The sequence below is a fragment of the Ovis canadensis genome, chromosome 4 (genome assembly GCF_042477335.2).
Source record: "Ovis canadensis isolate MfBH-ARS-UI-01 breed Bighorn chromosome 4, ARS-UI_OviCan_v2, whole genome shotgun sequence".
Taxonomy (NCBI): Eukaryota; Metazoa; Chordata; class Mammalia; order Artiodactyla; family Bovidae; genus Ovis; species Ovis canadensis.
This window is the reverse complement of record NC_091248.1, coordinates 111586763-111613112: the sequence shown is the minus strand read 5'-3', so window position 1 is coordinate 111613112 and position 26350 is coordinate 111586763. Positions and strand designations below refer to the sequence as shown.

General features: G+C 41.1%; 1 protein-coding gene across 1 annotated transcript in view; it reads left to right on the top strand.

The window, feature by feature from the left end:
• Positions 1–26350, top strand: part of CHCHD3 (coiled-coil-helix-coiled-coil-helix domain containing 3) — a 282425-nt gene that overhangs the window by 197124 nt on the left and 58951 nt on the right. The window contains exon 6 of the mRNA XM_069586985.1: positions 25892–25962. Coding sequence (XP_069443086.1) covers positions 25892–25962 — 71 coding nt within the window. The remainder of the gene's footprint in view (positions 1–25891; positions 25963–26350) is intronic.

Genomic DNA, 26350 nt, shown 5'->3' with positions numbered 1-26350 from the left:
ATTTCTACAGAAAAAATGCAGTAGGTCAGGTGCAATGCTGTGTTTATACGAGGATCTATTAAACGTACTCACCAAAAAGCAAAATCTCTACAGTCCTTTTGATTATGAGATGAAGAGCCTCACAATATCATTGGCCAGCTCAGAAAACAACCACAATACAAATACAACACTAATATAAAACAAATACCTAATACAATACAAAATAAATACAAAGTAAGCGCAATACAAAACAACAGTAATACCTAGTGTTATCACCTTAAAAGTGTACCTTTTTTGACTCGGTTCCTCAAAAGACCTTTTGAGATTTGAGAGTTTTCATAAAACTTAATTACTGAAGACTTCAGTCTAAAAAACAAAATCATCAACCAGTAACCTTTCAAAAAGATTTATCTGTGTAAACTGCTGATATCTTTCTCATGTAAATTCATTTTCATTTACTTCCCACAACTTCCTGTTCTCTTTACTGCTTCTGTCTCAAAAAGCAAACCAAAAAACCCAATTAACATTGGTTAGTCCCTAAATTATTCAGTTGTTATATGTTTAATCCCTTAATCATAGTATATTTTAATAACAAGTATCCAGTTGTTATAATATAAATTATGAGCATTTTAAGGATTAAAAGCCTAGTTTCTTAATTGGGGTAAATGTCTTTTTATTGAAATATGTGCATGTTTAAAGATAAAGGCATAAGTAGCTATTGTAAATTGTTTTTTCTTGCTCATTTTCTGTGTGGTACAAAACATGGTAAAATACCTGCTAACTCACCACTCTGAACACCCACACTGCAGTTAAAAAAAGTTCTCATAGCCTATTTTATATAATATACCTTCTGGATCATCCCATTATCCAAAGAAAACCATTTTTCTTTTGAGAAAATTGCAGCTCTTAAAGTTTATCCGCATACCAAATAAGATGTTGGTAGATATTCTTTATGCTTTATAGTTCTCGTTATTTCTTTACCCTAAAATCAGTAGTGGCAATAAAATATTATATGTTTGTAGTAAGTATTTTTAAGAAGCTGAAATAACTGACTTTTATTTAATGTATTTTTAGTAATAACTTCATCTATGAACATTTTAAGGAGAAGGCAGTGGCACCCCACTCCAGTACTGTTGCCTGGAAAATCCCATGGATGGAGGAGCCTGGTAGGCTGCAGTCCATGGGGTCGCTGGGAGTTGGACACGACTTCACTTTCACTTTTCACTTTCATGCATTGGAGAAGGAAATGGCAACCTACTCCAGTGTTCTTGCCTGGAGAATCCCAGTGCAGGGGAGCCTGGTGAGCTGCCATCTATGGGGTCGCACAGAGTCGGACACTACTGAAGTGACTTAGCAGCATGAACATTTTAAGGGGGAGGTGAACATTTTAAGGGGAAGGGAAATGTTTGTTGATTTCAGTTAACAAGTGAAATAAAAATTCTAAAATATTTGTTTTCATAAACCCATCTTCTATGTTCCTCTGTTTTCTTGCTCTCAGGAGTGACAGTCCTTTCAATTTCTTGGTCTATGATTTAAAATACTTTTAGATAGTTTACTATTTTTGAAAACTTTTAAAAAGTAATTATTACTTTAAAGATATTTTTATTAATTTACTAAAACAAGCAGTTTAGTACCCTTCTTACTAACAATTGAGAACTTTTGGCAGATGTTTTCTTTATCACTACGAGCTGTTCCTCAGGCTCAATCATTCATTTGATTTTATTTAGAGTGAACTCTGTGGAAGGCTCCATTTTAGGCTCTGTGGATTTAAAAGCGGAAGACAGAAAATAAAAAAACCCTGTTTTCATAAAGTTTCAGTCAGTTCAGTCGCTCAGTCGTGTCCGACTCTTTGTGACCCCATGGACTGCAGCACGCTAGGCCTCCCTGTCCATCATCAACTCCCGGAGCTTACTCAAACTCCGGTCCATCGTGTTGGTGATGCCATCCAACCATCTCACCCTCTGTCGTCCCCTTCTCCTCCTGCCTTCAGTCTTTCCCAGCATCAGGGTCTTTTCCAATAAAGTTTAGTGCTCTGTTAATATGAGACACTCAATAATGAATACATTTGACATCAAGTAGTGATGTGCTCTATGAGGAAAAATAGCTCATAATAAGAAGAGAAATTGACAGTATGTGGAGGGGTGGAGATGCTGTTTCACACAGGGAGGACTCTGATCAGGTGCCGCTTGAGCAGGGACTGAGTGCCAGGCTGAGCCATGCTTTTGGGGAAGAAGAGCCTTCTGGCAGGTACTGTTGAACGGCCGTTGCCCAATCTCTTGTCTTGATTCCATGCCATTTATTGCTCTGGTGTATTCTTCACTATCTTTTCAGAAAGTGCCAGGTTTGCTTTTCAAGTACCACAGTGCAGGTCTTGCCAAGCCTTGCAGACGATGCTTATTTTGGTGTGTACTTTGTTAGCAGATCATTTCTATGTTGAGTTCAAATGGCACTCTGATTTCAAGAGTGATTCTCATCCTTATTCTGCTAGAGGAACAGTAAACAGGCACTGTGGATCGGGTAGACGAATATTGAAGTATTTTAAAAAATGCCTTATCAAGTGAAAATGTGCCCAAGGCTCCCTGTGACCTTGTGCTCCTCTCTTAAGCCTCCCCTGACTCCCCAGGTCAGGTCAGCATGAATAATCCTACCTAGCTCTTTGAAAGGCAGAATGGCAGCTTCTGTCATGAGCTCACCATTTTCCAGCACTCTGCTATGCACTTTACATGTGTTATTTCATTTAACCTTTCCAGCTGTTCAAGGTGGTTATCCTCATTTTACAGATAAGAGTGAGGCAGAGTAATGGTGAATACTTTATCCAGTGTCACAGCAGAGTAAGGTGTAGAGCCAGGATTTGAACCCTGGACGTCTAAGCCCACAGTCTCACCCTATGCCCAGGGAGGACTCCTGGGAGGTTGGAGTTGGGATGGGATTGAGTTAGACACAGAGGTTGCTTTGACTTAGGCTGTCCCTTCCAAAGCTAGGCATGTGTGTTATAAGATTAGTTCAGCAAAAAGTACTCCTGTCACCACGGTTAGCTTGTCCGCAAGTTGGACAGATCTTTCACCATCTCCACGTTCCCTTTCCTCTGTTCATTGAGCCAGACTTCAAAGGCCTAAAGCTGCTTTTTGCACCTGCCACCTTTGAGTCTCTGTTTTGGGGTTGTTTCTTCTTTTTCTCCTCTCGCTTTCCTTCTCTACTTTTAGGTTCCTGACCCTCCCTGCCCCTGCCCCCCACCCCAGCCCACCACTGCCCCTTACCTCCTCCCCATCATTAAAACAGAAAATGGTTGGACTCCCCAAGGTTTCTCTACTGTGGACAGGCTGCTGAAGCTGCAGAGGTTGAGCTCCGTTGTAAAAGTTAAAGTGACTGTTCTGGAGCTTTGGGACACATGTTCATTGCTCATTCTTAGCACAAGTGACCACTCTCTTTTTTCCCCTCCCTGTAAATTTTTCTCAAGACACTCATTTATATGATTTGCTTTCTAACACATTTGGCATAATTTTATTTTAAGTGTTATTTTTGTGCCATAACCCTCTTTATCTGAAAAATTCATTTTAAATGTCTGTCTTAGCATTTCTGACTATAGACAATGAAGCTTTAATGACAGAGGTATATGGTTGAATACATCTTTGTAATTAATAGAGATATTTAGAGATATTGCTGACACTGTTTGAAAATAGTGTTTTTTCTGAGCAAGATGAGCTGCAAGATAATATAAGAGTTTTCTTTTTTTTTTTCAGAACCTTTATGTTATTTTTTAAAAGTCTTTCAGTTAGTTGAGTCATTGCTGTAGTTTGAAATTGATGGTTATCATATTGCCACTCATCTTTTGAAATGGAAATGTTTCTCAGTATGGTCAGATAGTACCAGAATCAAGAGAAAATTAGCTTTGTCTTTGTTTCCAATTTGTAATACTTTTCTGCTGTGCCTCGCCTTCCTCCTTTTTATCAATGCACATTGACTACTAGGTGCTAAGATTCATGGACATGGTTCCCTTTTCTTAACGAGCCAGTAAACTATAGCAGGTATGTAAATACAAGGATTCTTTCCCTCTTCTCTAGTTTGTTGCATATGAGAAGCATTTGAAAGAATTTATCTTCATGAGATTAAGGGTGTCTTCAGAAAGACTTTTACTTGGATAAAGTAAGTGATGAAACTAAATGGATAAATTTTATTTATCATCCCATGTTGTATCGCAGATCTGGTCTATAAGAATTGTTAACCTGCAACTCATCTCTGTATTGTTTTTTAATCTGAGTTGGTTATATAGAAGATAAGGCAAATGAGGGAAACTATAGCAGCTAGGTCATAATAACTAAGGTATAATTTTTATTTTTTAATGACACGTCCTCTGGCTTTAGGTTGACATTAACTATAATGGGCGGGAGCACATGAATAAGTCTTTGGAAAGTTGTATTTGGTATGTTTCACAGGTTTCTAAGGTTTGGGTGGACATTTAAGGGAACTTTTTGTGAAGTTATCCAGTACATCACTGCATCACTTTCTTCCGTTGAGTTCACCGACTGTGAGTAACACACTCATGGTAACAAATGAGGATCTCTTCCAGGTGGTAACTTGAGGCTCCACGGTAATGACTTAACTCTGATTCTTGTTGAAGTAAATGTCAGCGCACAGAACAGTATAGCTGCTCAGGGTGCTGCCAGGTCAGATTTAAGAGCTGTTTAGGGGAAAAAATACTTTTATGAACACCTAGCTAAGAGATGAGATGTTACTGATTTGTAAAAATAATATACTTGCTAGTGTTTGTATTCTTTCTTAACCCCAACATGATTTGATTGGACTTGAGCAATATTTTTATCAGGAAAGCTGGAGTTGTCTGATATATAAACCCTAAGTGTTCAAAAGACTAAATACCAATTTTTCTTTATTTTATTCCTGCTGGCACAGTACTAGGCTCTTTGTGCTTTTCTGAACTAAGAGCTAAGCCCCAGAGCTTGCTATGAGAGAGTCAGGGAATCAGGGCAGGACTGGGATAGGCCAGCCGCCTGAGGGGTTGTGTCTGAGGTTGGCAGCCTCAGCAGAAAGCTCCGTCACAGTACTGCTACCGCTTTGTCTTGAAAGAAAGGTGTATAGCAAGTGTTGGTTCAAGGGAAGTGAAGCCAGAGATGAAATAAGAAAAAAGAACTAGAAAAGAATTGAAGACAGCTCTACTCTGAATGAGCTCCAGTATCCAGATTGGAATAACCTGCATCTCAGCGTGGAAAATGCAGGCAGGGTGCTGGCTCTGCTGTGGAGTGGCCACCTCCAAGAACAGTAAGGGATCCTGGAGCACCAGACCCAGTGGTCTTTGGACTGAGTTGAGGTTGTCAAGCTTCTTGGTGACTTCCCCTTCCTTCAGCTCTGATCCTGTCACCATCCTAACTTTGAAAGCAAGGACCCTGAGACCCAGAGAGGTTGAGTGCCTTGCTCAAGGTCATAAGCAATCAGGTCACCCTGGGGGAGTGACCCCTGTCAAGCAGAAATTTCAGTTCTAAAATCAGCTGCTCTGTGGGATATGCCCGTCTCCTGGCTGCCATCAGTACTTTAGGCAGAAGGAGAGTGATCCCTTGTCAAGGATGTTGCAAAGAAGATTTTTGCAAAAGGATTCCATGACCGAGCTCCATTTTCATTGGTTTAAGCAGACTCTCTTCCCTCTCTAGCTCCCTAACTTCTTACAGTAATTGGTCTTCGAGAGCATTTTGTTACATTTTCCATTTAAAATAAAAATTAGCCTTGCATCTCAGGTACTTCCCAGTGTATTGAGCCACATGTATCATTCCTTTGGAGTATTCCTTCACCAGACAGTGCCTGCAGTTTTAGTTACATGTGAAGTGGTGGTTTGATGAAATAACATTCCGGCTTCTTTCTCAGTAAACCAAAAGCTCTAGAAAGCTTTGTGTCACAGAGAGACCTTCATTTTCCCAGCTGTCAACCTGACTGATATTTTAATTTTTCTGCCCTGTAGAAAACTTCAGTCTCTTATCCGAGAGATAAATGAGCGAACCCCCCCAGGAAATGCAGCAGAATGTTTCTGTTTGCCAATGCAATAAATGCAGAAGCTAATAAATGTCTCCTTCCATCAGGAGGAGGCGTGTAATGAGTAAATGATGAGAAAAAGAATTCAGGGAAACAAATGATCCATCCAATCTAAGATGACAAACAATTTCTTAATAACTTGTCCTCTGGTCGGAGAGAGGGCTCTCACCAGGCAAAGAGAATGCCTGTTGAAACTAAGCCCAGCACACGGCCACTTACATCTGGCCGCTGATGGATTTAGTCTGGCTCCATTTGGGTCACGCTGAGCAATAAGCTGCAATTCAAACTCAGCCTGGTTATGGGTGACATTCTTTGCTGGGTAATTTCTGTGAATGTGTGCTAGGAAAAGGGATCATTTCCAGGCCAAATTCGCATTTCTTACCCCAGATTACATTTATGTTTCACATTTGTCTTTTTTAGTAAAGATCCAGTCTCTTTCCCTTCAGATGTGTTCCGAGCACAGGGGTTTTACAAGTACTTCTTTCCTGTGGGCTGAATATGCTATTCTTCATAACACTTTTGTGAACCTCAACTCTGAATCCCCAAAGTCTGCCTTTATGGAAGCCAGTGGAAGACTGTATGCTTTGTTCTCCGGGGATGGCTGCATCCTTGCTTAGGGGTCTAGTTTGGAAGGACTTGTACGAGACAGAAGGCGCAGTGTAACTAAGGCGGAGGCAGTGAGATCAGCTTCGGAAGAAGAGGAGTTGCAATCTACAGTGAAGATGCGAGAGAGAGAGATTCCGTGCCAGACCAAAAAAAAAAAAAAAATCATTTGACGAAATGCATTTTATTATCACCCCTTTGTGGGATCTTTCTAAGAATGTTTCTCAGAAAATCGTGTGGAAGAGATTGGCTACCAAATACCAGCAGTTTTCAGGGACAGATTTTCATGAATATTTCTAGAAGAAGACTATCAGATTGCCTTACTGGGTCTTCCGTAATTATCTTTTCTTCCCCATTCCACCACTCCCCTACCCCCCTCCTCTTTTTTTTTTTTAAATACAAATAAGACATTCTGGTATGTTTCAGTACCACATGAATGAATACATTTGTGCAGTTGAGGAGTGCAGCTTTTAAGTAGTAGAAGGGTTTAGGGCCATAATGGAGGAAAATGTTAATGAATCATCAGATAAAAGCTGGATAGAGGTGATACCGCAGGGCCCTTGGTGTACTTGGCAGCTTATGAAATGTACCTTAGATATTCAGGAATCCTGCACAGGACTTTCTAAGGGAGAGCCATTATACCTGAAAGCTAAGACTTTAGTGTGCTTCTATTCACATGCATATTTCTATGCCACATCTTTCAAAAGGCCTTTCCTTTGAAACACAAAAAGATAAACATGTCTTTGAAATGGATAGGTGATCTCTTTGCCACTTTTGAAATCTTTCTCCATTTCATAGCTGAGATTTTTTTTAACCCTAAAATTAAGACTGACTTTTCTGTTCACCTGAGTAGCTTTTTACACATTGCTGGACTCTAGAGAACCATTGTCACAGTCTGAATTTGGGCACAAAATCAGTGAAAGGAAATTAAACCTTGAGATAGGTGTTCCATCTGCATAGGATCATATTTTTGCTTGAGTCTCTTCAGTTCATTGTTGTGTGACTGTTAAATAAATACAATACCTTCATGCTCAAAGGAAACCATGAATTTGAAAGTACTTACAGAGTACCATTTATTGCTTAGTGTTGAAAATACTACAGTATTTTTAAATCTCAACCCCTAGATTAGGAGCCCAAGACCTGGCCTGATCTGGTTTAGCACTTATACCTATGAGCCAATAAGCACATGTGTAATTTTGGTTACGCATACCATTCCTGATAGATAAAATGAAGACAGTAGCCTCTAACTTTACTTCTTCCTTGACTGGTTTTTTTTTTTAATGTAATCAATTGAGATAAATGATTGCTTCCTAGTCATATTTGCTGATGGAGAGTCCAAGTCTCTACCAGCCTCCCAACAGGTTTAACTTTTGCTTTGATGAAATTGTGTTATCTTGTAAACATGGAATCTTTAGATCATCTGCTTTTCCCAGGACTTTCTTCATATGAATGTCACATCCCTCTGGATTATGAGGACTAGAGTCATGTAACTACTTAAAAATTATTTTTTTTAGATATTCCCCTTAGCTATTAGTACCTTGCTCTTAGGAGATGGTTGTCAGTAAATATTTAGTGCATTAAAAAATGAACATTTACTCAATTTAACGAATGGCAGAAGAATTTCAGAGACACCAGGAGCTTTCAGTTCAGCTCAGTCGCTCAGTCATGTCCGACTCTTTGCAACCCCATGGACTGTAGCACGTCCGGCTTCTCTGTACATCACCAACTCCCAGAGCCTACTCAAACTCATGTCCATTACGCCAGTGATGCCAACCAGCCATCTCATCCTCCCCCGCCCCCCCCCCCCCTTCAATCTTTCACAGCATCAGAATCTTTTACAATAAGTCAGTTCTTTGCATCAGGTGGCCAAAGTATTGGAGTTTCAGCTTGAGCATCAGTCCTTCCAGTGAATATTCAGGACTGATTTCTTTTAGGATTGATTGATTGGATCTCCTTCCAGTCCTTACCTTCATAATTTAAAAGCTTTACCCTGTTTAAAAAATTAATTTATATTAGCTCATCTGTATTGGCCTTGTGGGTGAATACATTTGTAGCTTGTGAAAATGCCAGGGGTTTAGTTTGTTTGTTTTTTTTGTTTGTTTGTTTTAGAGGAGAACTGGTACAGTTTGGAACATAAGAAACAGTTGTGTGACTGTCCTTATGTTTAAATCTCTTCACCAAGGACTAAATCTTAAAGAAATGTAAATATTTCTTTTCCTTCAAGAGAAAAAGCGAAAAAGCATAGCCTAAAAACAACTCCCATCCTACCGTTGGGTGGGTCATCTGTTACTTATTTTAGCTGTCCTCTGTGACAACTTGAATTTTTAAGTTGCTTTTCATTTTTTAGTTGCATTTCATTTTTCATTTTCAGTATTATAAACTCTGTGATGAAAATTTTTTTCACTACATTTTTAAACACACCTATGATTGCTTCAGATATTTCTAGAAATGAAACTGTGTCAAAGGCATTTGAGACACGTTGCTGTGAATTGTACCAATTCATACTCTCACTAGTAAATTATTAGTGGAACCCATTTCCACATATACTCCTCAAAGGAAGACAGCCAGTCTGCTAAGTATACAGTAATGAAATGATTTTATCAATTGTTGTCTCACAAATTTTTCTATGACCTACCAAATGCTGCTTTCAGGAAAGTGTATGTATCCAATACCTTTGCCCTATACCATTTTTTTCAGTCAGGAGGTACTGAAGAATGGCATGTCTCTCCAGTAAGTTTTAAATAAAATTATTTTTAAAGTTTTGGCATTGATTGGATTTCACATAGTTTTCCTCCTCGACCTTTGAGAACCCAGAGTGCCAGGGACAAGAGGAGACCCACACATGAGAAACTGTGGTGGGTGGCAGTTCCATGCCCCTTAGCAGCCTTAAGCCAAAGTTCTGTTGAATGTTGGTATTCACTGTATGGGCTTCCCTGTGTACAGTGTGGGGGTGAGCCTCCTAGCTGTTAGTGAGTGCATCCCAAAGGTGCAGCACATGACTTTCAAAGCCTAGTATGAAATTATCTTTGAAACTTAAGAGTGCTTTGCCACGTCTCCGTCTTCACAGCCCCTCTCACTAAGGCTTTTAGCTCGTAACTCTGCTGAGGCCAGTCAGTTTTTCATCATCTAATTCACTTGGAGAGATGTGCTCAGTCTGGGATTCCGAGCTTGGTTGAGGCGCTCTTCCCGTCTGTGAGCTGCTTATTTTTGGTAGTGTTGGAAAAGTATTACCTTCGAACAAATAGATTTGATTCAGTTTGGGGCTGGTGCTGAGGAGAAACCAACTCTATTATGTCTGTGACAGAGTTCAAAGGTTTGCTCAGTTTTCAGGAAAGTTCTTCTTAAGTCGGTTTTCTGGCTTGATATGAGTTACTGGTGTTGGCCTCTGTGATATTTTAAAAACTCAAGTTCTAGGCAGGAGTGGGAAGAAGGCAGACTTGTCTTGGCCTCTCTGTCCTCTTCTGTCACAATCCTGTGCTCCCCTGACACGTCTCCTTCCTCTCAAGGATTCAGTGGTTACTCTAACACGCTTACCTTTTGCCTTCGAAAGCACTGGTCCTATTTAATTATGAGTCCCTTTTAGGGAGTTAACTGATGATAAGCTAGGGTAATAAATGGATTAGCCTTGAATTTCTCAACCTGGATTCTGAGGAAATCATCTCAAAAGGTCTTCAAGTCTCTATGAGAATCTTTCAAGTTTGTTTTCTGTGCTGTGATTTCTATGATTCTTTCTATAATTAATGTAATCATATTTTCCGTCAGTAGGATGGACCCTGTTGCACTTTTGAGGAATCCTAGATTGAATGACAGAACCTGCTCCCTCCTGCAGCATTAGCGTCAGCACACGGAGCTCTTGGAAGCAGAAAGGACTAACAAACTGAAGACAGTTATCGTTGGGTACTGCAGTGGATTCGCTGTTCGTGTGTCTCTCCCCACTGGCCTTTAAAGATGTCTTCACCCTCCCACCCCCTGGGCCTGGTCCAAGTTGCTTCTTCAGTAAGCTCTTCTGAATGAATGAATTTTAGGCTAGCCTTTCAGAGGGCTGGAAAAGAAGGAGAAATGGGTGAGAAAGATCCTCCAGGGGAGCATCTGTTGTACACCCTTTAGATCCTTAATATAGCATCAAAGGAAAGCAGAATGAAACAGCTGAGGATAATGCAGCTTGTGTATCTGCCTGCTTCTCTGCAGTAAGGATTACTGTTCACAGGTTTCCTTTTAGCCCACGGTTTTCAAGAGGACCCTGTGTGTGTGCCCATGCGTGTGCTGGAGCAAGTGCAGGAGAGTGTGCGTGTTAGTTACAGAGTTCCCTTCTGTGGGAGAGAGACCAGATTGGGGTGAGGTGGAGTGCACGCTGAGCTAGGTTGTTAATACAAATGCGATGCTTTCTGAATACAGCCATCCAGTGTGTGTGCTTTTGAATGTGCATAAGGCACTGAGCCCTACACAGGTAAGGCTGTCAACCTTGAGAATGACTGTGTTACGTTCTTCAGCCGTGGAGCACAAGAGCTTCCTGCGCTGGTAACATGCAGTGATTTCCGAGGTTCTGTCTGGGTCTTGCAAGACATCATGGGATAACCCTTATGATGACTGTGAACTTGCTCTGTCTCACTACTGTAGAAGAGCAGCGAGACACCCAGCTGTCTCAAGAGCAGAAAGGCCTTAGGTGTGTAATTGAGAAGTCTGAAAGGTAAATATAGAAGGCTGGATAACGTTTTATTTCAGGTAGAAGAGCTAAAACAATAGGCGGATTTCAGACCTTTATTGACCTTGTCGTATAAAGGAAAAATATCAAGAAAAATGAATAACTTATAGTTAAGGTAAACGGGAGTTCTCCATATAGGCAGGGTTAATGGGAGCTGTGGGTGGGAGAGGGACAGCCAATCACTTTGCAAAAGTGGTAGATCTCCCTTTCTTTAAAAGAGATTTAGAATAATATTTTGCAGGTAGAATTCTGATAAGCAGCTTGGATTCTGACAGGAAAAGCTGGTGATATTAAAAGGAAATTAAAGCACAACTGACTTAAGAACTGAATATGAAGGGTAGTTTGGTACTTGAGAGAAATCAGGGCTTTGGAGACTCATTCGAAAAGCAACTTCTTAGAAACAAATAAAAGATTACACTATATGTGGTCTGGTAGCACTGTGATTCTTTATTAATTATACATTTATTTGTGTGATTTTTAAATTTATGTCTTTCTTCTCCAGTATGCCATAATAAGCTCCATAGAAGTAGGGCCAAGTATCTTGTTTGTTCACCATCACATTACAAATTCCTGGCCTAGTTTCTGGCACAGACCTTCAATATTTGTAGGATGAAGAAATGAACAAATAATAGGAAACTTGGAATGCCAAATGAGTGTTTGGTGCATATGTTGAAGTGGCTCAGATGAAGAAACTGAGGTGTGAGATAAAATAGCATGACTAATATAGCTTGAGTATTATTGCAAGGCTGTCAATGAATGTAAGGATTTCTATTCTAATTAAAAAAAAAAAAAAACTAAACCAAGAAAAAATAAAACCTCAGACTGTAATTAGTGAAGTTTCTAAAGTGCCTGGAATAAAAGTAGAAATGCCAGAAGAAGCTCTGTTTCTTTATATGAGAAATAGCAAAGATGGAATGAAAAGGTAATTACAGAAACTGTGTATTAATTTTGCCAGGATGCCCAGGAGACAGTGTGGTTTCCATGAAATGTGGCTTCTTTAGAGATGGTAAGCTTTGATGCTAGAGTTAAGCATCGTTTTAAAATTTTTAATTCTTTCTGTTCTGTGTCAGGAAAGGAGAGAGGCAGAAGGAAATAAATTTCTGACAAGGGGAAGCAGAGGATTCCACAAAGGAAAGGGAAAAGATGCTTCTGCTGGGTCATTGCATTTGACTTTATTCAAGTTATTCATGAGGTGTGCAAAAAGCAAATATACCAAGGTGTAAAGAACATTTATTCTTCATTCATTTGACTCTATCATAAAAATGAAATTGCTTTAATTAGGAGGTTTTTTTGTTTTGGGTTCCCTGCCCCCCCCCCCCCTTTAATGAAAGTCTAGAGGGGAGCAGTCCCAGGACTGGAAAGGTAGCTTCAGTGTCGTCAGAACCCCAGGCACTTACTGTTTCATTCCTGCATCCTAGTACAGAATTTCCCTCTTCAGGGTCAGCTCACTGCAGGATGGCTGCTGGAGCTCTGGCCATTCTATCTACACTGCATACTAGAAGAAGGAAAGGGGCAAAATGACTGAAAAGATTCCCTGTCAGCTGAGGTCATCTCTCTTTAAGCAGCCTACCTGGAAGTCCCATGCAACAACTCTGCTTATGGCTCAGCCTGAATAGAAGAAAATTGGAAATTTTAGTTGAGTTGACCATATATTTAGCTTCAAATGGAGTTATATAAGGAGGAAGGAGAGATGTTTGGTAAGCTACTGCTAAGTCTTTTCCCTGTGGAATCTTTCTACGGGGAATCTTCATTTGTCTTTGCCATGGAACTTAATAGGGTTTTTGAGTCATTGCATGCTAAGTCCCTTCAGTTGTGTGCAAATCTTTGTTGTCTCCATGAACTGTAGCTCACCAGGCTCTTCTGTCCAGAGGATTCTCCAGGCAATACTGGAGTGGGTGGCCGTGTCCTCCCCAAGGGGATCTTCACTACCCAGGGATCAAACCCACATCTCTTACAGCTCCCGCATTGGCAGACTGGTTCTTTACCACTAGCACCACCTGGAAAGCCCTTGAATCATTAGGGACTGCTTAGTAAATCAGTAGTTTATGGTTGATCACCAGTAATAAGGATTTGAAAAAAGTAAGGCTGAGAAAAGTTAAGATATACTTGTAGATGCACGCAAATGGTTATATGCAAATATTTAGGGACACTCAGGACAAATACCTAGCCTTGTAAGTTTATTGCTTACACAAAACATTACTCGGTGTTCGAAAAACAGAGATTAAGTTCAAATCCATCTACTTGGTGATCATTCTTCAGGTTCGTGCGTAGTTGTATAGGTAAATTAATGGGGATCTAGGTTCTGATGGATAGGCCAGGGGGCCAGGGCCTATGGGCAGGAGTTGTATTGTGATGGAGAATCCCTGTCTTCCACAAGGAGAAGCCAGGCTTTCTGCCAAGTACTGAACTTACATTGTTTCACTGATGCAGTCACCCTGGAAGATAAGGTCCTCATCTTTGTGTTTAAAACCAAGACTCGATTTAAATAACCCAAAGCATTCCTTGGTGTGCCTTTTAGAAACAGAATACCGAATCTGATATTCTGTATATCTGAGCCAGTGTTGGCAGTTTGCAGAGTATGTCTTGTTGACAGAATTCACCTGAGCCCCAGGGGGTTTGGGGGATAGAAAGGAGTAAAAGGAGAATGTCTTGGAACAATGGAATCAAGACCATGGGTCTGAGAGGTGGAAGCTTCTTCAAGATGCCAGCTACTCTATTCGAGGGCAACTTTTCTCACCAAGAATTGTCAGATCCCTTGCTCTGCTCTCCTGCCCATCTGTAAAAGACTTCAGCCAGTTCAGGAATACAGGGAAGGCAGAACTCAAACTTGTGAACAGGCTGCCTTATAGAAGGTTTGTCGGGAGAAATACCAAAACCACTTGATCAACAAGTTGTTTTAGACAGTGATTAAAAAAAAAAATCTATAGCTCTTAAAATTGTTGTGGTGGAGAACAGTCAGTCTCTGTGATCCTGTGTAATTCTGAAGAAAGACAGGATGGTTGATGAACTCTTTCTGGAGTACAGTTACAGCGTATGACTGGACAGTAAATGACTGTCTCAGGGCTTCTGGGCCAGGAATTATAGCCATACTGCATTTGCCCCCAGATGCTTAACTTCCATATTAGGGGAAGTATAGTTACCTGCAGCCAGCTGACTACAGAGTATAACAGTTTCTGGTTGAGTGTTAATAACAAACAGTGTAAATAAGTCAGTTCTGAATCCATCTGCTTAACAGTAGGAATTCTCTTATTGACATTGTCAGTAGGAAGGCTTCTTCTATTGGTTTGTGTAAACACTAGACGTTTGTTTGAAATAGCTAGCCAGATAGAGTAATCCTTGTGTTTGGGTGGATACGAGAGGGATGGAGACCAACAGTTGGTGGTGATAATTATAGATCAGCTTAAAAAGAGGAGACCCACACTTGCAGTCAGTCTGCTCACATCCAAGGTCAGACTCGCTCCATCTCTCACCCACTCTTCTAAATAATCAGAGTCGCCACCATCTGAATGGACGGTGTGTAGGAGTGTCCGTCTCCTCTGAGAAACAGTGTCAGACCACCAGAATTTAAATTGCACCTCAGTATGCAGTGTTGTGTAGCATTTTATAAAAGAACTGACAAGAGCTAGCTAACAGATTTTTCCTGTGACCACTTTGATTTGTTCTTTTCTCATATGATACAGATAATGATCATATTAGTGATAATAGAACCAAATAAGTTTCTGAACCTGAGAAAATATTACAAGAATATCCTATGTGCATGTTTTCTTTTGATTGAATTTAGAACTCAAAAAGACGCTTTTCGAATCTAGCAATAATGTGTGTCTGTGCACGTACATTTTAAAATACACTTCAAAAGGGAAACTTTGCAAATGGAAAATGGCAGCATCTCACACATTCAGAAACTTGGGCCACAGCCAGCCCAGAGAAACGTGGGGATGATGCCCACGCTTGTTGATTGCTGTTTCCTTCTTACAACTGGCTAAAAACTTTGGGCATCAGAATGCCAAATGGGTAAATCCCCCCATACCCCAAAATAGAACTCGCAGGGAGACGGAGAAGAAACATTAGAGTACTTGTATCTGAAGATCCACCACACTGTTTTGCGAATGGTTCTGTGCTGTTCCTTCAGCTGTCTGTGGCAGGTATGATAAATTGGCTCAATAAACACCAATTCCAAATGCCTCCCTTCTCTTTCTTTACTCCAGAAGTGAGAAAACAAAATTACTTAATTTCCCAGCTGCTTTCACAGCCAAGGTTGTACATGATGTATAATTCTGGCCAAAGAGATGTGAGTAGAAGTCTCTGGTGAGGCCTTCTCTTCCCTTGTAACCTTCCTCAGAACGTGGGCATGCTCACTGGAGGTGTGATAGCCATCTTGAGACCGTGGGGACAAAAGCCAAGTGCTCAGGGTGGCTGGAAAGGAATACTTCACGGTGTCCTTGGCACTTGCATCAGCCCTCGATTTCTAACATCTGAACTTCTTTATTGCATGAGAAAAATGATGTCCTTACTCACTCAAGCTACTATTTGTAGCTTAAACTATTATTGTACTGATATTGCAATTGAACACAATCCTTAGCAATATTTATTTCCCTTTTACATAGCAGAGCACACTAAAGTGTTGGTCAGTTTGTAGGAGATACGTAATAAATGTAGTAGATCGCCTTCTCCATGTTCTGATACTCATTTTAGACCTGTCTCTATCCCATTCTGTTTTAAATAGAAGCAAAAGTTGGAATTCACTTTAGGATGATTAGGTCACTCTTAACATTATTTTAGTAAGTTTTGTGTGTCTTGTAAACTGAGTGTTCTAAGTATAATGATAAACGGGACAAGATTCCTGCTTTTGTGGACTGTGTGGGCTAACTGGAAAGACAACAGGTGAAAATGTATTGTTGGTACATGGTGGCAGGTGCTTTGATCAAAGTCTGTGATGCTGTGAGAACACAGAGAAGTCTTTGTGACTGTTTATTTACCTCCTGATTCTACATGTTTGTCACCAGTTTGGGCTGCTGTCAGCTGGGCATGTCTTTTCAGCTTGTCCAGGCTCACTCTTGCTGAGTTGGCTGCAGTTTGGCTGGTCTGTGACGATCTCAGTGGGGAAGACTTGTAATCTTTCCTTCTCTAGCTGGCTAGTGTTGCTATTCTGTCACTAAGTTGCGTCTGACTCTATGCGACCCCATGGACTGCGGCACGCCAGGCTTCCCTGCTCTCCACTATCTCCCAGAGTTTGCTCAAATTCATGTCCGTTGAGTCAGTGATACTACCTAACCATCTCATCCTCTGTCATCCCCTTCTCCACCTGCCTTCAATCTTGCCCAGAATCAGGGTCTTTTCCAAAGAGTCAAGCTTTTCCCATCAGGTGGCCAAAGTATTGGAGCCCCAGCTTCAGCATCAGTCCTTCCAGTGAATATTTAGGGTTGATTTGCTTTAGGATTCACTGGTTTGGTCTGCCTGCAGTCCAAGAGACTCTCAAGAGTCTTTTCCAACACCACAGTTCAACAGCATCAATTCTTCTGCACTCAGCCCTCTTCCATGGGCCGACTGTCATATCCGTACATGACTACTGGAAAAACTCTCCAACGGTCTAGCTTGGGCTTGTTGATGTGACATCTGGGCAGGGTTCCAAGAGCAAGTCTTGGGTTGGGAACTGGCACTTCATCACTTCTGTCACATTCTGTTGGCCAGAGCAGGTCACAGGCACAGCCCAGATTGAGTGGTAGAAAAACAGATTTCACCCTTTCATGATGAGGGAGGCTAGAAAGTGTCACTAAAGGACATGAATATAGAAAAGAGTCAAGAATTGTGACCATGTTTGCAGTCTGCCACAGGGCTCTGAGGAAGCAGGGAGGATGTGAACAATAAAGGATTTATCTCAAATTTTTAAGATTCAAGATAATAGCATGCTCCTTTTTATGAGCTCTTAATAAAAAGTGATACTGTCAGCTACCATGTAATAGTGTATATATGTTAATCCCAAGCTCCTAATTTATCTTTCTTCCCCACCCCCATTATCCCTTTTGATAAGCATAAATGTTCTTAATGCGTGTCTGTTTCTGCTTTGGAAATATCAGGAAGTTCATTTGTATCACTTTTTAAAAATATTCCATATGTAAGTGATGTCGTGTGATATTTGTCTTTCTCTGTCTGACTGACTTCACTTAATATAATAATCTCTAGGTCCATCCGTGTTGCTACAAATGGTATTATTTCACTCCTTTTTATGGCTGAGTAACAGTCCATTTATATATATGTATATACACATGCTGGGAGAAGGCAATGGCACCCCACTCGAGTACTCTTGCCTGGAAAATCCCATGGGCAGAGGAGCCTGGTAGGCTGCAGTCCATGGGGTCGCTGTGAGTCGGGTACGACGGAGAGACTTCACTTTCACTTTTCCCTTTCATGCATTGGAGAAGGAAATGGCAACCCACTCCAGTATTCTTGCCTGGAGAATCCCAGTGCGGGGGAGCATGGTGGGCTGCCGTCTATGGGGTCGCACAAAGTTGGACACGACTGAAGCGACTTAGCAGCAGCAGCAGCATATACACATGCTAAGTCACCTCAGCCATGTCTGACTCTTTGTGACCCTGTGGACTGTAGCCCATCAGGCCCCTCTGTCCATGGGATTCTCCAGGCAAGAATACTGGAATGCGTTACCATGTCTTCCCCCAGGGAATGTTCCCAACCCAGTGACTGAACCCACATCTCTTATGTCTCCTGCGTTGGCAAGTGGGTTCTTTACTACTAGCACAAACTGGAAAGCACACACACGCACACGTGCACACACACACACACACCCTTCCTTTACACACACACATCCTTCCTTACATCTTCTTTATCCATTCATCTGTTGACGGACATTTAGGTTGCTTCTGTTTGTGCTAAGTCACTCAGTTGTGTCCAGCTCTTGGCAACCACGTGGACTGGAGCCCTCCAGGCTCCTCTGTCCATGGGATTCTCCGGGCAAGAATACTGGAGTGGGTTGCCATTTCCTCCTCCAGGGCATCTTCCTGACCCAGGGATTGAACCCACATCTCTTTAAGTCTCCTGAATTGGCAGGTGGGTTCTTTACCACTAGAGCGATCTGGGAGAGTACTTCTGTGTCTTGGCTATTGTAAACAGTGCTGCTCTGATCATTGGGTTGAATGTATCTTTTTGAATAAGTGTTTTCTTTGAATTTATGTCTAGGAGTGGGGTTACTGGATCATATGTCAGCTCTACTTTTATTTTTTTAAGGAACCTCCATACTGTTCTCCATAGTGGCTTCAACAGTTTCCATTCCCACCCACAGCGTAGGGAGGGTTCCTTTTTCTTCACACTCTCTCAGGCATTTGTTATTTGTAGACTTAAATTTTATATATATATTTTATTTTTTGCTAGATTCTGCTTTTTTAAAAAAAAAGGATGTTGAAGAAAAATGTTAAGGCCACTCATAGGAGTTCTTTCTCTCACTGCCTGAACTGTTCCTATTTTTTATTAAATTTTTTGTTTTATATTGAAATACAGTTGATTATTAACAATGTTGTGTTAACATTGTATCAGGTGTATAGCAAGTGATGAAGTTATACATATATCCGTTTATTTTTTCAAATTCTTTTCCCATTTAGGTTATTACGGAGTATTGAGCAGAATCTTCAAAGAGCTTTGTGTGACTTACCAACTTTAATCCCCCAAGGGTCCTGGCGGTCTTTATTATCGCCCTCCCCATTTCACAGATGGGAGACGGCTCTTGAGTTATACTCCAGAGCCGTGCAGCCATGCCTTGTCAGTCCATCTCCAAAGTGTGTGCTCGTCACCACCTCACTGTTCTGTTAAGAATCTCACGTGCAGAGTGCCGTGGACAGCATATTCATGTGTTTTAAATGAAACATTTTAAGAGTTATGTTCAGTGGAGCATTCCATCTCCTAACTTGGTTTGTTGCCTCTGTATTTAGTAACTGGTCTCTGGTGCCTGAGATTGGAAGATGTTTTGATATAGAAAATGAAAATGCCTTTTGTTTCCAGTGATCCAGTAATGCCTTGTTCTCCAATATAGGTGACAGAACCCCAGATCTCAAATGATGCTATTTTGGAGATAGTTCACCTCCTCCAAACTCCTTTCACTTATCCTTGACCCAAAACACATAAACCTTTATCAGGTTTTTGATAATGCTAAAACATCTGAAAGATACTGTCATTCTACTTTGAATTTATAAGATCTACCTTCTCAAAGAGAATCTTGCTGGAAAACGTGTTTTAATCTTGTATCAAATAAGAATTCATGTTTTGAAGGTCAGTTCAGGTCAGTCGCTCAGTTGTGTCTGACTCTTTGCAACCCCGTGAATCGCAGAACGCCAGGCCTCCCTGTCCATCGCCAACTCCCGGAGTTCACCCAAACTCATGTCCATCGAGTCGGTGATGCCATACAGCGATCTTGTCCTCTGTCGTCCCCTTTTCCTCCTGCCCCCAATCCCTCCCAGAATCAGGGTCTTTTCCAGTGAGTCAATTCTTTGCATGAGGTGGCCAAAGTATTAGAGTTTCAGCTTCAGCATCAGTCCTTCCAATGAATACCCAGGACTGATCTCCTTCAGAATGGACTGGTTGGATCTCCTTGCAGTCCAAGGGACTCTCAAGAGTCTTCTCCAACACCACAGTTCAAAAGCATCAATTCTTCGGCACTCAGCTTTCTTCACAGTCCAACTCTCACCTCCATACATGACCGCTGGAAAAACCATAGCCTTCCTTGACTAGACGGACCTTTGTTGGCAAAGTAATGTCTCTGCTTTTTAATATGCTTATCCCTGGACAAATCACATCAAGTATTTTTCCTATTATTGATGGAGCAGCAAACTATGCAGAGTGAATATGAATGCAGAATTTTTGAATTGTAGGTTGTAAGGACCTCACAGGTATAGAACAATGTGGCCATGTCCAAAGCAGTGATCAGGTTACAGGCACCTCTCTCTGCTTCTTTCTTTGGGGTCTCCTTATAGGGTCATCTCACGAGGTTGTTTCTTTGATACCTCATATAGTATGAGGACCTAGGCACAATACAGCAGTGTTTGGAGGGTGCGTGTGCATGTAATGTGTCTGTCTATGCACACACGTATAATTGCTTTGTGCAGGGCCATATCCATGTACATAAGTGTGCCTTTACACTTCTTTGGAAATAGGAATGTGACTTTGACTTACTAGAAGCACTGACCACTTAAAATCTGGCTATTATAGAAAATGATCAGACTAAAATACAATTGATGTCAGTATGTACTACTGCAGACAGTAGGGTTGGTTAACCAAATAGCAACAAACTGAGTTATCAGGATGACAAAGTGACAGTAATTTACGATGAGTAAACAAAAAAGAGCCGCAGATACGACCTGGGGCCGTCTCAAGACAACATGGATAACAAAAGCAGCCCACCTCAATATTATGGCGCTTGTACTGCTTGTGAGTACAGTTCAGAGGAGGAGCGCTGTGGTGGGGGAGGCCATGAGGCAGAGCTCTTGGGCCGTTGCACATCCATCAGTGACTTGTGGATGGGCCTAGCAGCATCCCTGTTTTGCAGCACCTTTGTAAACGTTCTAGTTCTGTTGGGATTTCCCTGGGGGTCGAGACTCTGGTGGTTAAGACTCTGTGTGTGTCCCCTGCAGAGGGCATGGCTTCTATCCTTGGTTGGGGAGCTAAGATACCACTTGCGGTACAGCCAAAAAAAAAAAAAGTTCAGTTGTGGAAAGTAGTTTTGCCATAATTCTTCCAAAGCACTGATTTATTTTTCACTTTGAATGGCACACTGAGTAGTACGTTTTTCATTTTCCTTCCATTGTTCTAGAAACCCAGTAGTGTCCCAAGTTGCTGTGTGCCCAGAATCCCTTGAGATGCTTGCTAAGCTTGCAGCCTTTGCACCCCATCCCCATGACCAGGGGAGTCTGCGATTTCACAAGCTCTGCAGATGGCTCTGAAACAGGTGGTCCCCATTCCTCTCCCCAAGGGCTTATAAAATAGGATGGCACCCCAATTCCTGTCCTTATGAAAACCTGCATCTGGAGCTCAGATGTCCCCCGAAAGGGACATCTGAAACCACTCATTGGCCCCTTCTCCCTTTTTCCCAATCCTTGTATAAGCCCATTTGGCTCATTCTCCCAACAGTGAATGGTCACCTCTTTACAGTGGTAAGGACTGGCCTGTGTTGGCAGGAGTCTGGGCCCTCTCAGTTATTCACAGGGAATAGGGGTGGAGAGCGTGCTCTTCCTGACTCAGGTCTGATCCTCCCGCAACCCCTGCATAGTTCCTTGTTTACCTCCTGTCCCTTGTTTCATAGCCAGGTTGTAGGGAATTTATGCTCTCCTGAGAAGAGCTCCCTGCCCTTTGAAGATTTTTTTTAAAGGCTTTTTCTGTGAAGATATTGTTTTCACTATTGAGTAAGAGAGTAACTGAAGATTATTATATCAGTGAGGTCTAAATATGCAATAATGTCATTTAAAAATTAACACATCATTCAGTTCAGTTCAGTTGCTCAGTCATGTCCGACTCTGTGACCCCGTGAACTGCAGCACCCCAGGCTTCCATGTCCATCACCAGCTCCCGGAGCTTGTGCAAAATGTCCATCGAGTTGGTGATGCCATCCAACCATCTTATCCTCTGTCATCCCCTTCTCCTCCTGCCCTTCAGTCTTTCCCAGCATCAGGGTCTTTTGCAGTGAGTCAGTTCTTCCCATCAGGTGGCCGAAGTATTGGAGCTTCAGCTTCAGCATGAGTCCTTCCAGTGAGTTTTCAGTACTGATTTCCTTTAGGATTGACACATCATTAGAACACCATAGAAATCCTTGCTGCAGACAATGGTTGGGAAAAACAAAATCAACTGATGGCAGAAGTTTAAGATGAAGCATAGTGTTTACATAATGTCAGTCTACTGTAAGATATTGATTACAACAGGAAAAACAGTAGCTTTACTATGGAGAACCTCTTAGGCACCACCTTAATCAAGTAGCCAAGATCAAGCACCAGTAAAAAGATCTGCTGATGTAATGTATCCCTGGATGCAGTACATGGAGATGGGCACATCACTGCTGTGGCATCCTTCCCTGTAACGTTGGATAGTGTCAGTCCAACCATGAGAAAACATCCAACAGGCCCAAACTGCATGCCATTATACAAAACATCTGACCAGTGTTCTTTGGGGCTATTGAGGTCATCAAAGGGCAAAGCAAGACTGAGAAACTGTCTCAGATTAGAGGAGACAAGAAAGCTGTGACCACTAAATGCAGCACAGGATCCGGGGCTAGATCCTGTGAGAAGTAAAGTCGAATTCAGATGCTGCAAGTCTCCAGTGCTGTAGCACTGTTAACTTACCAGTCTTCACAGTTGTACTGTGATCATCTAAGGTGTTGCCCTGAGGTAAGCTGAGTGTAGTATATGCAGGAACCTTTTTCTGTTTTTGCCCCCTTCTATAAGTCTGAAATGATGACATAAGACAGAGTTGGGAAAAAAAAGAACTTTTATTTTGTAATGTATGAATGCTACAATAGCTTAGCATTCAGCCACTCTATTCAGCATGTATTCCCCCACACATAGTTTTATATTTTAGCTCTACTGAGTCATTTGTTGTTGATTAGCTCCTTTGGGCAGTGAGGGGGAGTAACACAATTTTTGTGTGTATTACAAAATATTTATGACCAACGTAACAACTGGCTGTGTACCCACCCCCCATCTTTTAAAAATATGACAGTACAGTGAAGTCCCCCGCATTGCATTCTTTTATGACATTCTGCCCCTCTCATCCTTGTTTACCACCCACACATAACTGCCACCACTTACAGTTAATCAATAGAGCTTGCTGTTTGCCAATCCTATTTCAGTGTTTTGCCCTTTTCCAAACTGACATAAATTGTGTTATGCTCTACAACTTGCTTTTTTGGCCCCACTTGATGTCTGATTCATTCTTTTTCATCACTGTATAGATTTCCAACATGAATACTCAGTACACATTTGTCTTTCTCCAGCTGGCAGACATATTGGGAGTATTTTTGGTTTGGGGTTATTTTCTGCTTGGTTATTCACTTTAAGAAGTATTTTCTCAGGTCAAAAGAGATCTCTACTTTTTCTGAACTCCAGTAACACTGTCCACCACTTTTAGCTTAGCATTTGTGACCTTTCAGTACAATTCTTTTGTAGCAGGTGGAAAGCTTTTTGAGGATATAATTCTCCAAGATGGACATTATTGGAAAAATAAGAATTTAGTTTTGTTGACTGAACAAGTAAATACTTAATGAGTTAAACATGGTCTACAAACAGATGTTGGTCATATTTGTGTTTATTTTCTTAGTTGTTGTATGGTTGTTGCCTCTTGGGGACTTTTCTTGTTAGATTTATGGTCACTGAGTTTGAAATATGGAGCATAAATCAGCTTAAAACTTTAAGAAATCATATGCTAGGTTTGCAGGCAACACAGGTGCACGGGGGGTGTGTGCGTGTGTGTGCACGTTTGTGTATATTTAACTTTGAAGGAGAAAGTTTGACAAAATTAGCAATTCAATCTGCACTTTGGCATTACAAAGCAGAAGGGAGTTTGCTAGTTTATATTATGACAGAACTCTTGCTTTTGTGTATCATTCTTGTTAGAAAGTTAGTATTTAATGTTGATAATTTTGTATGTGTACCCAGAATGAAATTGCCCAAATTAGTTCTTTGTCTCCAAAATTCTTTTACTTGAATGTTCATCTTACTCCGTGAAAACACAGAACAGGTTTTAGAGCTCTCTTGCCCACCTTACTTGATTTCTACAGCAGCTTTGGCAGAGATGAGTCGTGCTAGTATCATCCATATTTTACAGGTGAGGAGCGCTGGATTGGAAGCCGGCGGAGGTCGTTTGCTCAGGGACCCTAGATAGAACCAGAAACCAGATCTTTCCTGGCTCTGTCCAGAGATTCCAGTTTTATTGCATACACTAATAAAAAATATTAAGACATTTTTATTTTGGTGGCATTTTAATACTTGATTCAGTAACATAATGCCAATTTGACAGTTCTCTGTAGTAATGCAGGGAGTCCCGCATCACTGTTAGTGGCCCATTATAGCTGCCTTTTTACTGCCCTGTTTGTTAGAAGGCTTCTGAGAAAAGCTGAAAGCAAACATTAGGAAAGAGCATGTCCTGACTGGTGTGTCTTCTAAAGGAAAGAAAAACCTTATAAGTGGAACTGATAGGAAGGAGTGACACAACCAAAAGTTGGATAAATCTGAGGAGACAAGTGACTTTTTGATAGCTCAAGACCTATAGAAGAATTAAAGCCTCTCAGCGTATAGACTGGTGCAGTTGATCACTCACATTGCAATGTTAAAAAAGGCAGAAGCAGTACACTTAGAATATTGTCTTCATGTCAGAAATGCACCTTCGTGCTTGAAAATGATAAAAAATTACAATCGATCCCTACAACTGTTCTGTTCATCTTTATTGATCAGGTGCAAGAAAGATAAATCGTAGCCCAAATAAGATTATAGTAAATGTTAGCATCGTCGGGGACTCCAGGTTGATAGAGAGCCATTCATCATCTCAAATGGTGACCTGTCCGTTGCTCCAGCCATCCTGAGCCGGCTGTCTAATCACATACCTATTGATTTTATCTACATCCAGCAAACCTGGATGTGACTGTCATTGGGCAACCCAGATTGTTAAATGCAAAGGGGTCACTGGGTGTGAAGAGGATTTCACTTTCATTTTCTCACCAGCCAACAATGATGTATTAAAAAATAAACCACCCCAAGTCACGCGTGTGAAGCCTGAGTGAATAGAGAGTGAAGGGGCACAGTGGGCCACTGCATTGCACTGTGTTTCTTTACTGCAATGCATTTTGCAGGGTATTCCATGGAGTCTGAAGGCTCATCGGGTCATTTAGGCCACCCCCTGCAGTAAGACAGGCTTCACAGTAGCTAGTCAGAACGGATCATTTTTAATGTTGCTGTGCCAGGAAAGGGATTACTTGGCTCTTACAACTTGATTTATATTACTTATGTGTTCATTCATGTAATAGTGGAAACATTTTTTAATAAAAATTACCTAAATCTGCCCCCTTGTTCTTCCTGATTAATTTGTTATAAATGTTGATGTTTTTGTGGTCGTATGGAGATGATAGAACAAATTGTACTTGTTGAAGAATCCATCTTGAGGATAAATATACAGTGTAAAAAGAAATGATCCTTTAATATTCTAGGTGGAACACTGGAATGATAGGAAAATATGGTGTGTGAATTTCATATTTGATCTCAAGTGCTCTTTGGTCTTGCAGTGGTGGATTCCAAATACGGGAGATCAAAATAGTCTTTCAAAACTACGTTAGGAATTTTTTCAGGAGGTTCAAATGTTGATGACTTACATGAATGTTTACTCTGTGATTACAATGTGTATGCCAACAGTGGTACTGTTATTAAATAGATAACCTTACATGTATTTTAAGTGTTCATGTCACCATGCAAGAAATTTTCCTCCTCCTGCTTGAGTGGCAGACACAAGATTTTATGTAGTTTTTGAAATCGGAAGTCTTGCACGCATGTTGTCCTCTTGAATAGTGAAAACTCTGCTATCAATCTTTATCCACAGAGCTCAGAGTTCTACAAAGTTACCACCGAGCAATACCAGAAAGCTGTTGAGGAGGTGGAAGCAAAGTTCAAGTAAGTCTTTAACAGTATTACCATTATTTTCCTTTACCTTTACCGCTCTTTAACACGTTGGCCCTCTGGAATACTTGGAAGTGTGTTTGGACCCATATCGCTATCATGGAATTCCAATGCAAGGGACAGGCCTCTGATGAAAGTATGTTGCAACTCCGTTGTATGAACTCCGGGGAACTTGAAAGCAGTGGTGGTAGTGTTTGCTTTTGGAATATGATTTTAGTAGAATACCCCTGGTTATGAAGGGGATGCTAAATTGTTACCTCCAACAATAGAAACACAGAGATCACTCACTTTCATATAATAAAACGATAGGCGTGTCCAAATTTGGGTATCTGTCTTTCTCTCGTTTAAGCTGTTTTTATTTCTTCACGTGTACCTTGAAAAC